This window comes from Larimichthys crocea, chromosome XXI, assembly GCF_000972845.2.
Source record: "Larimichthys crocea isolate SSNF chromosome XXI, L_crocea_2.0, whole genome shotgun sequence".
NCBI classification, from domain to species: domain Eukaryota; kingdom Metazoa; phylum Chordata; class Actinopteri; family Sciaenidae; genus Larimichthys; species Larimichthys crocea.
The window spans coordinates 6868898-6886006 of NC_040031.1; the positions used below are offsets into that span (position 1 = coordinate 6868898).

Genomic DNA, 17109 nt, shown 5'->3' on the forward strand with positions numbered 1-17109 from the left:
ACTTCTGAAACACGAGCCAGCTTTTCCATTGGAGGAGACACCCATAAAAACAGGCAGGAGTTTCATTCCACACAGTGTGCATTCATCTGTATTCCCATGAGGAATCCTCAGCTGTTAATTTAAATGGAAGAAAGTTGGAATAAAGCTAATTTCTGCCATTTTGTAGAGGAAATTAAGACTACATTTCTGCCTCAGAATTTTAAATATGAACCTGACATCAGTCTATTTTATGTCTCCAATAATCAACCTGTCATCTGTCATAAACCTGGACTAAAGCTCACTCATCAAACTGTACGAGAGAACCGTGACACATTATCATATAGACTAGAAATTATTTATCTCCCCTTTTCTTTTCTATTGAGCACAGTGTAATCTATTCTTGAGTTTAATCTGTTTTGCAGTGCGGTGTTTAACATAGTTTCCAAGGCATTAACTGAAGAAAAGATGATTCGCTTACAGCTATGTGTCGCTATGTATAATGAGTTAGCATTCCACTCTAATAACTCCAGACTCTCATTATGTCTGTAAGAAAAATCTGACAAGGCAGATGAATCATTTAAGCACAATACAACAATGCCTACAGCACTTCAGGATGATTTAACTTAAGGAGGAGGTCAGCTACAGTTTAACACTTTTGGGTGGCCAACAGCATTTTCCATCCCTGAAGGGAATTATGGTTGAAAATGCCAAAAGGCAAAAACGCCCAGATTATAGGGAGGGTTCTTTGGTTTTTCAGCTATAAAACCACAGACAGTGCAGTTCATGGATCAGACCCACCTTAAAGTCAACACCGCAAAACCTCGCCTGAAGGATCATCTCACAAGTGTTGTAATGGTCTGATAACCTCAGTGTTAACATTTGTGCTTTGGTTTTTGTGAACTCAGATGTGGGTAGTATGGTCCTTTACCACAACATTTGTGTGCAAATGGAAATGGATCACATCACAAGATGCATTTATTTAGCAGTAGAATGTCAGAGTTAAACACAGTACTTAACAACATGTCCAATCTTTACTATCCCACTTTATAAAATCTACTTTTACGACACTGGAAAATTAAACAGTTTCTTTTATTGCAGCTATTTCTTCCTCATTTACAAGCCACGTGTTAAGTCTTGCTGTGAACTGTTCACACTTCCCATGATGGGTGAAATAATTCATTAGTGAGCCTCCAAGGTAGCAGGCTGAGCTCTGGATATTTTAAAAGAGTAATGAGTAAGATTTCAGTTTGTGGGCTACCTGTCTGACCTGAAAACACCAGAAGGCAATGAACACTAGTCTATTTTTAAGTTTAAGGAATGCTGGGGTTGCTGCCTAAATCCTCTTCACATTTTGATGATTTAGGAAAATAAGACAACATGTGTTTATGAATAAAATGTGCATGCCTGTATTTCCACTCAGTGGTGGGGTGCCACAGGCCTCCAGTACCCACCCATGGATCCACAGAGGGATTGTTTCAACACTCGGGGGCTCGCATCACTTTCCGTTGTGACCCCGGCTTTGAGCTACGGGGATTTCGTTCTGCCATCTGCCTGCGTGATGGCACATGGAGTGCGCCTGCCCCGGAGTGTGGTAAGATAATGATGTAAATTGTTTTGTTTCCCTCTCAAATAATTAGAATTTGGCATCTGTGTGTCATTTGTTTATATCTGGATGCTTTACATACTGCCCCAGAGATAGTGCAGATTGTGGAGAATCAGGCAGATTTACTTCTTCTAAAAGCCCTTTCCTCTCTTCAGTGCCAGTGGAAAGAGTCTGTACCTTACCACCCAAGCCAACACATGGGGACCACTTCTTGGTTTATGGACCCAATGATGTGCTCATTGCTCTACAGTACCTGTGCTACCAGCCGTATGAACTCAGTGGAAATTCCCAGAGGACTTGCCTCTCTAACAACACCTGGAGTGGGACTCCTCCTGTTTGCACTCAAGGTCAGACTAAGTTTCCTAAATTATAGGAATTAGAGATCAATTAGTGATGATTAATGATTCAGCGCAAAGGACATACATTCATTTTACTTTACTTACTTATTTTTTTTATAAGGATAATGAATCAGAAAATGAGTCAGAGCCTAGAGCCATTCAACAAGACGTGTCTACTTTAAATAAAATGGTTTGCAGTAATTGACAATCCAGTAATAATCTTTCTTTGTGTGCTTTATCTACAGTAAATAATACTCTCACTGAAGCAGAAAAGCCAAAAGAGACAGACACAGATATATACACTGACACAGATATCAGCAAAACTAAAGAGAAAAGTCAAGAAACCACAGCTGGAGAAAAAGAAAGTGTTGGAGAGAAGGATATAAACATTGGGCACAAGAATACAACAGCAGTCGACAGAGAAGACAAATATACTGGTACAATTCCAGAGAAAACTGCGGCTGAGGGCAGGAATGAAGGAGAGCCAGAGGAAAGAAATACTGGGTCAGAGAAACCCACTGGAGGCAACAAAGACAAAGTGGATAGTAACAGCCCAGACAATAGCCTGAATACAGTTGAAAAGAACGAACCTGGGGTCGGAAAGTTACCTGAGAAAAAAGAAAGCATCCCAGACACAAACGTGGAGATAGAAAAGACAGACATCACAGAAATTGTTGTGATAAATAACAAGGGACAAGAAGGGGAGGAAAGAAAAGAGAAGCAGGTGAATGGAAAAAGAGATCCAGATAAAGTCGGCCCAAATGACACCAAGCTTGGCACGGTCATAGTTGAGGGTGAAAACACAGTGGAGATATTTGAACCGGAAATAGTGGAGAACGACACAGTAATCTATGATACAAAATACACAAAGAAAGAAAATAATAGCATAGGTTTACCAGAGCTGGAGAGGAAAACCATTCCCACCAGAGTCAACAAGACACAGTATACCATGTACAGAGCAGGAGGCGAGGAAAGTGGGAAGCCAAAGGAAAAACAGGAAAAAACACATGACGAGGACAAGACAGAAAAGGAACCTGATGAGAAAACAAAGGAGGAGTTGGAGAGGGAGAGGGAGGAGAAAGAAAAAAAAAAGGAGAAAGAAACAAACCAAAGCTTCACTGGTAAGAGCCCCGTTGGGAAAACAATAAAATGAATACTATCCCCTTCCCCTTGTCTTCACCTTCACTAACTGTCTGTTCCACTCCTGCAGAGAAAAGCTGCCCACCTCTACCTCGCCTCTACCATGGCTACCACCAGCAGGTGCCTGGGGTGGAGCTGGAAACAGTGGAGTTCTTCTGTAACCACTCATATGGTCTCAGTGGTGATTCCCGGCGTACCTGCCAGCCAGATGGTACCTGGAGTGGAAAACAGCCCCTCTGTGTCAGAGGTACCCCTCATCTGTCTGGTCCCTGGTTGTTTAAATGGGTTTAATTACTGACACTGATGTTAGTCGGTTGTTTGTGGAAGCAAAACAGAGGAAAGGAATGTCTGTTGGCATGAAGCATTTTTTTATGACTGCACTTTCAAATAGTTAATACCATCTAATTAAGTCTAAGTTTAAGGGTTTTAAGTACAAATACACAGTACTGAAGACTCAGTGTTTTACCATCAATTGAGTAAGTAATTAATAAGGGGTCATGGGTTGCTCATTTTATATCTGGCCATAAAAAGTAAGTCGATATAAAGTAAGTAATGGGCTCTGAAATGCTAATCAAATGCTAACGCTAAATGCTAGTAATGGTTTCTTGCAGTACAATAATCCATCAGTCTAGAGCTGTAAATGTTAATTAGTTCTTAATGGATTTGAGTCTGAATGCTCTTCAGTTCTTTGCCAAAAGCAAAGTGATCGAACTTCCATTAGATCGACTTTCCTGATGAATTAAAAGAGACAAAGCAAATTCTGCTGTTGGAGGATATACAGCAGCCAAAGACTTTTTCAACCTGGAATAGTCGGTTCAAACACTTTGGGAAATACTTTTACTCTTTCTTGCTGAGAGTTAGATGAGAAGATTGATACTACTGTCGGGTCTGTCTGTCATATATATGACTCTACAGCCAGCAGCCAATTAGGAAACTGGGCAAAAAAACTAGCCTGGCTCTGTCCAGAGGCAACAAAATACACCTGCACCTCTACAGCACAAATTGTTGTTTTGATGAAGACATGGAACTTCTTTCCGTTTACAATTCCTCACATTCCAGTCATTTTCCTAGTTGCAGTAGGTCCACTGAAACCACAACAGACTTGGGTTTGTATTATATTGTATGTGTTTGTGTGTTTGTATCATTGACATATGGTTCTATATGCGTGTTTTTTTTTTATAGCATGTCGGGAGCCCAAAGTGTCAGAGCTGGTTAGACAAAGAGTCCTGCCACCTCAGACACCATCCAGGTATGCTTACAGTACATTATGCATTATGTTATATAGGAAATGAAATGCTTAACTTCCATAAGCACTGTATGACTCTCATGTAATTCAGTACATTTTTCTGCACTTACATTCAAAGGCCTTTACTAAACCTAAGGGGTATGTCTGCATACCCTCGGTCTCTTCTTCAGAAAGACACCTGTGCACAAGCTGTACTCCTCCGGGTTGGGTCGACAGCTCCAGTCTGACGGCCCCACTAAAGGCCCTCCTGCGCTTTCCCAGTTGCCCCAGGGCTTCCACCACCTGTACACACATATCGAGTATGAGTGTGCCTCTCAGTTCTACCAACACTCTGGCAGTTCTCGACGCACATGCTTGAAGACTGGGAAATGGAGTGGGCGTCATGTGTCCTGTTCACCAGGTGGGGGCAGCAGAGGACCACTGGAAAAAGAAACACCACACAGTCACAGAACAAATATACTGACACATTTTAATACAGTGATTTACACCCACATACACATGATGATATGTCATATAAAATTATTATGTGATAACTCTGGTGTCTTCATTTATTTAATGCAGCAATATTATCAAAATACTGCATAGCACTGCCTTTGATTAATGACACTGAGGAAGACGGTGTCAGCTTCTTCACCCATGTCTTTAGTTTGTAGTCCACTCGTTACTACTTGATGGAAAATGAAAAGCCAATAGATGCAACTAGAGTTTAGCTCCTTCCTGGCTGTAATCACATGTACAACCCTACATACCCAACATTGTCTGCTTTCCTTATCATCAGCAACATCTGATGTAGTTTGGAGAAAGTTTCAAAACAGGTGTTGTGACAGTATGTATGCACATTTCTCACAGATGATGATAGAATAGTAACATAATCATGTCCCAGAAACCTTGTCGGTGCTTCTTAAACAAAGCCAGAGGCAAAGTTTTGATAATGGTACAAACATGCAGAACCTCCCTAAGTGGAACCAGATAGACAGGTTGAGTTTATTTGGAAATCTCACCAGCCCCCAGAGCAGCAGACTGGCACACTGTGTGCATCCATTTTGCTAATGAAGTGTGGTGCAGATCCATTAACGTCATACCCCACATTAATGTAATAATGTTGCAAAAGAACATTATGATAACATATTACCAATCTGTGTAAAATAACTCAGGTTGTCCTTGCCCTTTTACACAGATTGGTCCACACTCTTCTTAATTTTCTTCATTAATCTTCCATGTGAAAAAACTGTCCTCTTAGTCCAGAGCGGAAGGAAATCACACTGGATCAGCCACTTGAATTGCCTGATTTTGGGAGCAGTTACAAAACTGCCTGCTCCTCTTGGACAGCCTGCCCTCATACCAATCTAGAAAGGTGTTGGGTCTGTGAACTGTGTTCAGCTTTAATAAAAGAGGTCTGCACACATCTCTAACAATATCAATAACACTGGAGGTAGATTCAGTTTTTGCGACACTAATCACGATAGCTTGGAAGTTTAAATTCATATGCTTAAAGTCTGCTTATTTATTACTTGGTTGATGTCATGAGGAATAAGATGTGTAAATATCCTGTGGTGCATTGTATGAACATTTTGTGCAGGGTAGGTAAAATAGATGTCTCTATGTTAATGGATTACATTATTTTTTTAGAAAACAGTTCAATGCATTTAGGCATCTTTCACATTTCACAAGACTGTGTGATTTTTGGGGAATTTTATATGTTGCTCCATCAATGCCACTGCTTTGTTTTAGCAAATGATCTGAAAAAGAACAGCGAGCTTATATGCAAAGTTAAAATAGGAAGGGAATGGTGATTCAATGACACCACTAAATGTTTACAAAGTCTCCATGTTAGTCTAAATTGTTCCTGTCTTCCTTTTCCCTCTCCTCTTGTCCTCTCATCCTGTCACCTCCTTTTTGGCAGTGTGTGGGAAGCATCCAACCTTTGACCCAGAGAGGCCGGCAGAGGCTCACTGGCCTTGGCTGGTGGCCATCTACCGCCGCTCCACCAACGGAGCTGAGACAAAGGTGACCAAGATAGACAGCCAGGCAGGGTCCGTGAAGGGGGACCATGGGGCAGGAACAGGCAACCACAATTGGGCTTCTGACTGGCAGCTGGTTTGCAGTGGGGCTCTGGTGAACCAAAGGAGCCTGGTGGTTGCAGCCCACTGTGTGACAGAACTAGGGAAGGTATATCCCTTGGATGCAGCCAAGATCAAGGTGGTGGTAGGGAAGCACTACCGTGATGACCACAGGGACACTAAAGGTCTCCAACACTTGAGGGTAAGCTACTGGAGAAATAATTTTCTCATTGCTCGTTTAAACAAACTTGTACAGTAATACTATCTTTTCTCCTCTAGGTGGCCTCCATTGCTATTCATCCGAACTACGACCCACATATTCTTGACTCTGACATAGCTGTGGTTAAATTACTGGACAAAGCAAGGATTGGGGAGAAGGTTGTGCCCCTCTGCCTCTCAGACAGCCTAGGAGAAGACGTGACCTCTGGACAGGGGCTTGTGACAGGTTGGTCTCCAATGCCTGATTCAAGTTTAGGTCCTGATGAGAAGGCAAGGGTTGGATTCGTTCACCTTGCTGATGTAGTCCCTTGTGAGCACCAGTATGCTCGCAACGGTGTGCCAGTAAGCGTCACAGACAATATGCTCTGTGCCAGCCAGAAGCCTGACTATGTACCCTCTAACATCTGTCCCTCTGACACTGGGGGAATCCTTGTTCTACCTGCTCTCTCTGAGAACCAAGCCAGCAACAATCAGAGGTCCTCTCCCAGGTTTACAGAGGTAAAAGGGGAGAACACAGGGCTGTGGAGACTTCTGGGATTGGTCAGCTTTGGCTATGACCAAGGGGAGTGTGACCCTGACCTCTATACCGTCTATACACATGTAGCCAACTTCAAAGACTGGCTAGAGAGCAATATGAAATAGAAATCCTGCTGTCTGACTTCCATATGCTTATATTTAAATTCATATCTTAAATTCCTCTCCCTTACCTTACCTTTTTTATTGGTCTCATGCACAAGGGCATTTTCTCACTCGTTGCAGAAGCACTGGAAACACTGGACAACACAGTGCTCTAACTGAAGGGGGTGCTAACACATTAGATGTGCTGGCCGTCAACCTTTCATAAGAAGACTTCAGTATTCAGGTCCCTCAACCTGAGGTTACAGACTTGAAAATGACCAGAAAACCATTTCATGATGGTTTGTATTGTACTCATTTGTATGTATATATGTTGTAATAGACTGAATTATTCTATCATTTCATATGACGAAAGAGATGTACATATTGTATTGAAAGAAAATCATGATGTTTTTAATTAAAGAAAATGTGGGTGTGGTAGTCTTGGTCAAGGTGTGATTATTTTGCATCGCAGTGCAAACTGAGAATGTTCAGAATGCATGCATCAATACCATTCTACTGTCAAAGGACATAATTAAATCATTACATTGACGTGATGTGAAAAGAAACACCTTACATGTGCTCTATGAGGCATATGGTTGGCTTGTGCAGTGAAGCAAATGAATCCAGGTCAGAGCAGCACCATTTTCACAACCATAAACGGAGCACATTATTCACAGATCAATTCCCTCTTCTGTGCTCAAATTAAATCAATTACTTTCATTCTGACCTTCCTTCATTATTCAGACGTGAGTTTACATAGATAGATGAGCTGCAGTTTATATTGACTTCCAGAAGGGGGCAATAAAGAATACATTATTACTCTATGCTGGCGCATCCACAGAGGAGCCAGGCTGTGCATGTTGGTTTATTTGTGTTTAATATGGTGATTTCAAAAATAATAATAAATAATTAAAGTTATAAACTGTGTAATAAGTGAATCAAGGCTGAGCACTAAAAACATAACAAAGGACCAGTAAAATCAGGCAATTAGAAGTAATGGAGGCGGGGGTTACAGTTATCTATGCGTCATAGAGCTGTGTTGTCATTTTTAGACTCAAAGCCCCTCCCTTATGAAAATGTTATGTACGTTAAATTGTCCTGTGTGCAAATCATCATAATGCTTTGGTATTTAACTTCACTCTTATTGATCAGACAGGACCTCTGGTTAATATCTTCATTTAGCTGCAAATGATCAGAAGTCGAACTGCCTGTGTAGTCTATAGTTAATGGGACCACAGCACCTTTGACGTGATGAGGAAATTCTGACAAATCCAAAGAAAATAGTTCAGCTAAGATCTCTTTCCCTCTCTTTTATTTCAACGCTGACTTTATAGTTCAATAGCAACCAGTTCCTTTGTTTTCTGAACAAAATGATCCTGCAGGAATTACAGTATTTAAACAATTAGTATTTTCCTTTATATATTAATAAAACATACAACAACAAACATAATGTTACTGTTTGTAGCTACTTGCCAACAATCAAAGACAAGAATCATTGAACACTTCAAAGAACCCTGCCTGAACATTTAAGGCCGCACATTTTTTCAGAATAGATTTTAGTTTTTTTTTTTTTTACTGACAACAACCTCCTGCTATTGCTGGAAATAATGTTGACGAGAGACAGGAATTTATCTGTTGAGAAATGGCCATGCTTGCTTGCAATAATTCTTTTAATTGCTGTTATCTTGAGTTAATTATTTTGTTATCTCAAGATAACAAATCGTGTTTTTCTCTCTCTCTTGATGATGAGCTAATTTAGCTAAATTTAACAAGAAAACAAAGGACAGAATTCTTCATAAAATTAGTTAATTTCTTCATCAGATGTTTATGTCTTCCATACACACTCTGTGTGGTGGGTTTGGGAGTTTCAAAGTAAACCATGTGATTATTATTATTATTATTTTGTGTCTCTGACATTTTCAGTTTAAATCAGATCCTACAGTTATGCATGCTGACATGAGACTCCTGATTTCTGATATACATCATAAATAAAAAGAGGGCATGACATTTTTCTTTCTCATGATGTCGATTAACATTTACATGTTCATTATCTGATTATGTTATTAAAGTGTTTTCTCATGATAAAGCATTAAATCAAATAATTGCAAGCATGGCCCTTTTCATCTTCTGTACATTTCATGTTACGTAAAGTAATTTTTGTGTCATGATTTCCTGTTTTGAGTCATCTGCATCTTCAGACCAGGTCAAAAGGTCACTATGCTTTACCCACCAGTATTCTGTGGTATATTATTATGACTGGTACTGTAGCTTACTTGGCCTTTCATTTTCAAAATATAAAATATTTTATGTGTTAAAATCCTTTTAAGTCACCGCAGTTAGTTTTATCCACTGCAGCCATACATTTCCCACCACAACCTAATCTTGAGTGCCCAGAAAGGTAGGTAGTCATTTCATGAAAAGAGGGGCTGTGCTTCAACTTCACTTTATCCCACTTTTTATAGTTAACAAATCAAATTCTGTCTCTCAAATCTTGAAAACATTTTTTGCAACATCTACTTGTATTTAAAGGTGATTCATAGGGTGACAGTACTATATGGACTATAAAGTAAACCAATGTTTTGTAGTCCGCTGTCTTTCTTCTGATAAGATCTATCTTGTATTTCAGTAACAAGGTCACACATTTAGTTTCATTTTGTTTCCTAAACTGAAATTCTTTCCTTTTCTACCCTGCCAGCTGGTCTCTGACATGGCTGCCAGACCTTTGAAACGATGTGCCAAAAAAAGGAATCTGTCTGGGCATATTTCATGCTCATAAATATTCAAATCAATTTCAAAAATGTATTTATTACTTTACAACATGACTTGGACTGAGCCCAGAATAGATTTTCTAAGACCTTATGAACCTGAGCATAGCCTGAAGTTGTAAGAACAATGGGCTATTTTTTTCAGGATTATTTAATTTTCATGATTAAACTTTTATTTGCTTTTATTTTTAATATCTCCATTTAGTCTTGCCATTTATAACACTTCATTATAATAATGTAATGTAATCACAATTGAAATGCAAAACTTCTATCCTGGATTTGTTGCACTTCACAGGAACTACATCTATCAAAGACTTTCTGTCTTTCTTTCCTCGCCCATTTACTGAGGTTGAACTGAACAGCTTAGTATTGTCTCATGTTTCCCAGAGAAGAGTGCTGTCCACTTGGTCTGGGAGACTGACTGTTCACAGGCCCTAGTTAGCTCACAGGGCATCATCCATAGAAACATGGGCAACACTTAACCAAGCCCTGACTGTCCTGGGAACAGAGATGTAACCCCCGAGCAAAGTACCTGGATAATGATGAGAAAATGCAACCATGAGAACTCCATAGTTAATGCTGGAGGGGCGGAGGGGCAAATTACTTAACACCAGACTTCCCCATATGTTTAGGTTTCAGTTTAGTCTCCCAGTTAGGTCGATGGGAACTCTGTGCTTTGTTCTTAGTGAGGAAAATAACCTTTTGAACTAAACATTTGGCACTAAAAATCCACACACAGCTCCATTGTAAGTATTCTGGTCTGTGGGACTGCTGAGATGATGTCCTCGTACACTTACATTTTGTGTTTTCTTGTCCTTCTTCTTACTGAAAAAAAAAACCCAAACAAAAACGCATTGGTCACAGATGTTTAAGGTAAAGTTGGGCACTGTAGTTTATAGCGTTGCTCAAACCGGACTAAAAAGTGCATTTATCTGGACCTATTTCCATCTGTGGATTGATATGCATCTGTTGCACTAGTAAGTAATTACAGCCCTAGCATGTTGCATATGACTCAATGACTCAAAATAAACTACAATGCCCACATTCACTGAAATTAAGTAATTTGTCACCCAGTGCAATAGCGAGACTCATTTATGTGTTTTTAATGGTGGTCTGTGCCACAAAATATAATATGGAATATTGGAATATAATATATTGTCATTTACATGGACAATGCAATTCATCGCTGGTTGGAGGTTTTGGTGGTATTTTTTGATTATATGAAAATTAGAATGTATTTCTCGCCTTATTTGTTAAGCAGTTATGTGTTTACTGCCCTGTGAAATTATCCCTACCCACATTTTTTTAAAACTAATCTTCTTCCTAGCAACTCATCATGCTTCCCCAAGAACCACTCCTCTCCAGCCCTGCAACACATATGAGCCTAAAGAGAGCAGGGTATTATTTAGTCATTACCTGCCACATACTGTAAAATGGAAGATAGCCATTTATACACTTCTATGCAGCCCTGAATAAATATACACCATGCCCATGTTTCAACACACAAAGCAATTTTCCTGTATTGATGTAAAGCCCCGGCTGTGCTTTCATCCATATGCAGGCCTATGACTGAATTGCACAGCCAGAAGTGATGATTTATTATAGCTTTGATTGTTTGACTCCTGCAGCAGCTGCAAAGCCTTCTGGCTGCTGCTACTGAACTGAGAAAGAGTATGTGCGAGAGCAAGATAGGGAAGTGCAGGACGTGTTACAGAGATAGAAAAATGGAGAAAGACAGAGACCACAGGAAATATGCAGTATTTATATGTATGGGCAGGTGTGGTTCCTTTGTTTGGAGGGGGGTGGGCAAAATCATTCTCTTGGTTTAGCTGTCTGTTATAAAAATTAGGGTTACACTGCTATTTAGATGTGTTTAACTTATACAATGTTTGTTCCTATTTATTCAATGTCTGGGAGGCACTCCCCTTTATTGTTGTTTTACTGAGACTGGCAGGGTAAGGTAAAGTTCAGGTTAATGTATGAATAGAGGGATTCCAGAACAGAATGAGGGCCAGGGACAGGTCAGAGAGGTGACATCAAGATTGGGGACATACTGGCTACTCATTAGGGGATATGTTGAAGAAAACTGTTTAGATGCTTTATATGCAAATTGACTGTTAACAATTTGCAGGGGATGAGACAGCCCATCTTCAGGAAAATGTATAAGAATCAACTGTCAGAGCTCCTCAGTGGGCCTTTTCTCTGTAACCCCTTTAGTGTGTTGCACTGTGAAATGTTCCTCTTGTAAAAGAACTATAAATTCAACTTAACCTTTGATATTTTGAATCCAATCCTCCTTATTTAAGGGTTTTTCTTTAAAATTCCTGTAACACTGTCCTTGTGAGCATTTGTACTAAAGCTAATCTTTCAAACATATAAACCTTAGCGCACAGTTCAATACTTGCATTAACCTCACCCCCCAATGAAACCTCTTCACCTCCCTGGGGTATTTCCGAAGACTTGCCAGCTTTATTACCCTCAAACATCCTTGCGACACTTTCCCATGTTTTCTGATTGCTCCTGCGAGGCCATTAACACTGGCCTATCCCTTTAGGGTTAGTGTATCCTTTATAATGGAGCAGGTGTTAATGGTAGCTGTATATCACGTTTTCCTCCCTAAACAGCTTATTAAAATGCACACTGCAGAATTTCTGTCATCATAGACCTGTCGTCATAGAGCTGTGTTGTCATTTTTACACTCGGTTTGTAAAGTCTGACAGTTTACTCCATGATCGTTGAACAGTTTGTTTTGTTTTCTCCATCATTTACTTTTCACATTATGGTTCTGTTTGTAGCTACTTGCCAACCCTCAAATACAGCAAGAGATTTGATGTCGAATGATTTGTCCATCTCTATTGTGTGCATTGTGTGCATTCAGTTATGAGTGGTGTGTGCGATTTGTTGACCGCACTAGGAGTTTTTTGGGGCCACAAACAAAATCTTGCTTAGGGACACTAAATGCCTAGGGCTGGCCCTGGATTTCGGGCTCACAATAACACAGTTCCCAAATGATCAATTCCGGTATCTGTACAAGGCAAAGGCTAGACAATAAAAGTGTTACAATTCTTAAATCCCACACACTGTTTTTAACGGCATCTGCAGACAGAGAAAAGCTGAGGTTAAACATGAGTAATCTGCAAATTCAAGAAACAGGAGTGAAGTTACCTGACCAATGTGCCTCATTTATGATGAAGTGACTTGTTGCTCCATATAAGTTGGGCATAGACTTATCAAGGGAAGCTCACCTACCGGAGTCACAGAGTTCAGGTGCTAAAACTAAAAGTATCCACTAATTTTTACTTATTTTTACAGTTGGCATTGCTGAGAAACTTGAGTGGCAAATGGGTGAGGATTAAATACCCTGCTGGGTTTCGTGCTGCTTTGCATACAGAAGAGAATCCTGACATTTCATATTGACTATCTTTCACAATGTTGTCTGGTACATGCAACCATGAAAGGCTCAGATAATTGACTTTGTCTCATGGGCAAGCAAACTTAAGGGAAATTTGGGTATTCCTTGAATTTCCATGATGGTTTTATTTGTAGTGGCATGGAGACAAAGACCTGGGGCATAGTTTTATCATGTGACCAAGCAAACTGTAGCAATTTGCTAACTAATCATATATAGTTTATTCCAAAATCAGCTCAAGCTTGTCAACCCAGAAAATAAAGAAAATGTGGCAACCATTTGAGAATGGTCCTGGCTCACATTTACTTCTACGGTGCTGAACAGCAGAGTGAACCAATGCTCAGTTACCAGGCTACCTAATAGTGTGAGGCAACATACGAAGCTGAACAAACAAAGACTGTTTCTTTAAATGTTGTTTGTCTTTTGCCTTGCAAAATAATTGTAATACCATAATCCACATGCTAATCCTGCAAAGCATGTCAGTTATGTCTTGAACAAAGATGAAGCACATTTGTGAGCACTGGAGCATATTCTCTAAACTCACAGAGGTTAGGACATGCAAGACTATAGATATTGTCAACATTGTGAATACTTGGTGGACTTTGCACATAGTAATACATGTCATGACATGACAAGGCAATGGTACATAACACTGTTTCTCAAACGTCTATCCACCTGTTTTATGCACAGGATAAATTTGCACATAAAATCCTGAATCCTGAACAGAAAAAAGAAAAAACTAAAAACAACACAGAAACGTTCCTATGCTTCACTGAGGCGGAAAAAATTGTGTAAAAAGATAATGCAGCAATGGAGTGTAATGGAAAAAGTCATGATGTGCATGAAGCATGTTACTTACACTGATGCTTTAGCTCCACTGATGAGATGAAAACCAGTTTCTTGTCAGTTTTTTGTGGAGTGATAAAAAAAGATGTACATAAGCACATGAAACAGACCTCAATGACATATTTTCATTATCTTTCCACATTATTTGCATTCATTTGAGGTTCAACTGGCACTAATGACATCATCTAGTCAGACACTTTAGCAACGGTCTAATGACACCCTACCAGAGAATTAATGCAACCAACTGTGACAGTAATGGCTGAAAATATGCATACTACCCTGGGTACAGGGTACAACACATACACTTCATTTTTCAATCAACATAGCTGTCTACACCGGCCTCATAATGGCTCAATCTTCATTCTCACTTGTGTGGAACTGCTTTTTTCATCGAGAAGTTTTGTTTTTATGCTCCTGTGTCCAGAATGGTGGCAAACAACATATCCAGTTATATTTCTATTATCCAGTATTCCATACTTCTAGATACTGTATCATCTTGAAGAGAGATTATTACCAATAGACAAGGGAGGAGAAGGAGATGAACTTTTCTGGGATTGCTGGAAATGGATGAGATTATGGACCAGTAACAGACAGAGGAGCGTGAAAGTTGAGAGGAAATAGAGGGGAGAGCTGTATTTATTTGTATTTAAGGATTATAAGTGGAGAAGGATAAGATACTCCAAAGGGCTTATCTTAGTACAATTAGAGCAGAGAAGTCTATCTTTTGCCCAAAAATATCAACCACAAATTAGAGAGTCAATAACTGTTGTAATGTCTGGATCTGGATGATTGGGGTTAGGGGTAGAGTAAGGGTGTTCGGGTTCTCAGATGGAGATGTGGGTTCAGCTATCTAACTGCTACTGAAGCAGCTGCTTTAATGATTAAATACTTTTCTGAGGTGTTTTGACCATCTTCTTTTTCAACCACATGTGAACCACTCAAACTGATAAATTTAACTAAGAACACTATTCTGTCATGTTCTGCCCATAACTCCAACTATAGCCTTTCGTTTCTCCTTTTTTTTGATGATGATGGCAAAGCTGCAACTTGAATCAGTCAGGACTCTAATTAGTGCCGCCCACACAATTGCTGCCGCACAGCAGTCAGTGCAGATTGGATACATACAGAAACTCACCCAAATGTTAAAACGGTTGGGTTAGTTTCAAAAATGCAAACTTTGCACTTTGAGGAATCTCAACTCAGTTGAAGAGGCGCTCCACCACTCACACAGCTTAGTCAGTGTCTGACTCTTGCTCTATGTCTTGAAGCAGTTTTGGGGGATTTGCTCTTATTACTCCCAATGTTCTCATTTGCTGCCCAATAAGCTTTAGGGGCATACAGAGCACTAAGTCAAACGTAATTGCAAGAACAATTCAGTTTTACCTACTCTCATGAGTAGTCTTACAAGCTTATGAGGATGACCTTGAGTGCACTGCGCCATATGGGGAGGTTTTCCCTCTTAAAAGAGCTCTTTGCTAACAGATCAGCTTATATCCGGTGACAAGTAACAGTGTTGTTTCGTAGAAAACAGGATGAGAACATCTCTCTCCTGTGTCACCCTGATGTAGTCTCAGTGAGATTTCCCAGCTCTGTAGCCTCATGTATGCTTAAAATTAACTGGTTTCTACAAAGTCTCGTCTGAACGTGGCTGAAGGTAAAAGTGAAGAAGGGGTGAAAAGCCTGCTGTCATGGAAGGTGGTGATAATAGTTAAAAAGTACATGTTGTCACCTCTGCATGCTATATAATGTGGGTGTCACTGCTGGTTGCAGAAAGTAAAAAAAAACCTGTTAGGTGGGGGTGGAATTCAGATGCTGTTTGATAAGCTGGCATTGGATGACGCTTACAGACCATTTAATTCTGCTTTATTTCATAAAAGACAGGAGGGTCTTGTCAGACAAGCTTACAAAAAAAAAGATTTAAGGCAGTTGATGACAAATGACAAATGGCCAATGCCTTATATGAGGACAGTGTCCATAGTCTCTTCGCAAAGGAGAAATATCACTCTCGTTCAGACAGTGTCACCCAGTGTCTTTATATAATATTGTCCTGCTGTCTAATCTTGTTATGCATTTCAGTGTTTTATCTTCTTTGAACTTTAAACTTTTTGTCTCTGGTACTTTAAAATGGTTTTCTGACTAAACATGTCTAAATCTAATCGACAACTATCAGTTAAATTTGTTTTTTTCAACCTAAAGAATTAAGAGAATAAAACAATAATGTGATTTCAGAGCACTTGAATCACAGATAAATTGTAGTAATGTTATTGTTACCAAAGTGTTTCCATTTTCACTGTCTTGATGATGTTCCCACGCTCCTCTTCTCCATGGTTTTGATTCACATTGATCATATATTTTGTGGTTTTATTCCGTTTTAGGGGTATCCACAAAAGCCGAAATTAAACATATTATTCTCAAAGAAATTTGTATGTCACCTTTAGTTGTCTAAAAGATGATTCCATATAAGTTAGACCCGCAGTGCTGCAGAAAATTAGACAGATATGGTGCTATTCTCACCATGGAAATCTTCTACTGGTTTTAATGAGTAGCCATTGCAACAAAGTAAAGGTCACAAACATCAAAGACTGGCCAGTAAGGGCAGAGACGATCAGAGAACCTGCAGAACCCTTTCTGAATATTAATGCACAGTTTAATTGGGGTACTTTGTCGGGTTAGGCTGGGTTTTGACGATTTTCATAAAATATAGGAAATCCAGTTCTCTGCACTACAACCTCCTCATGAACAGTTTTTTCTTTTTCTTTTTTGCATCAACTTTGACAGTGTTTGCAAATCAGGGTTTGTGCGTGTAAGAAAGAGAGCGTGGGTGAGAGAGAGAAACACAAGAGGTAGAGAGAGATGAGGACGGTATAGGCTGCATCTTCAACCAAC

The 17109-nt window shown here is 39.7% G+C and overlaps 1 protein-coding gene across 5 annotated transcripts in view; it reads left to right on the forward strand.

The window, feature by feature from the left end:
- Nucleotides 1-7639, forward strand: part of pamr1b (peptidase domain containing associated with muscle regeneration 1b) — a 60869-nt gene extending 53230 nt beyond the window's left edge. For all 5 annotated transcript variants that reach the window (XM_027272554.1, XM_027272553.1, XM_027272552.1 and 2 more), the window contains 8 exons: nt 1400-1570; nt 1738-1929; nt 2166-3041; nt 3131-3307; nt 4243-4309; nt 4477-4706; nt 6210-6568; nt 6646-7639. In XM_027272554.1, the coding sequence (XP_027128355.1) occupies nt 1400-1570; nt 1738-1929; nt 2166-3041; nt 3131-3307; nt 4243-4309; nt 4477-4706; nt 6210-6568; nt 6646-7227 (2654 nt within the window). In that variant the 3' untranslated portion in view covers nt 7228-7639. The remainder of the gene's footprint in view (nt 1-1399; nt 1571-1737; nt 1930-2165; nt 3042-3130; nt 3308-4242; nt 4310-4476; nt 4707-6209; nt 6569-6645) is intronic.
- Nucleotides 7640-17109: the final 9470 nt, after the last annotated feature.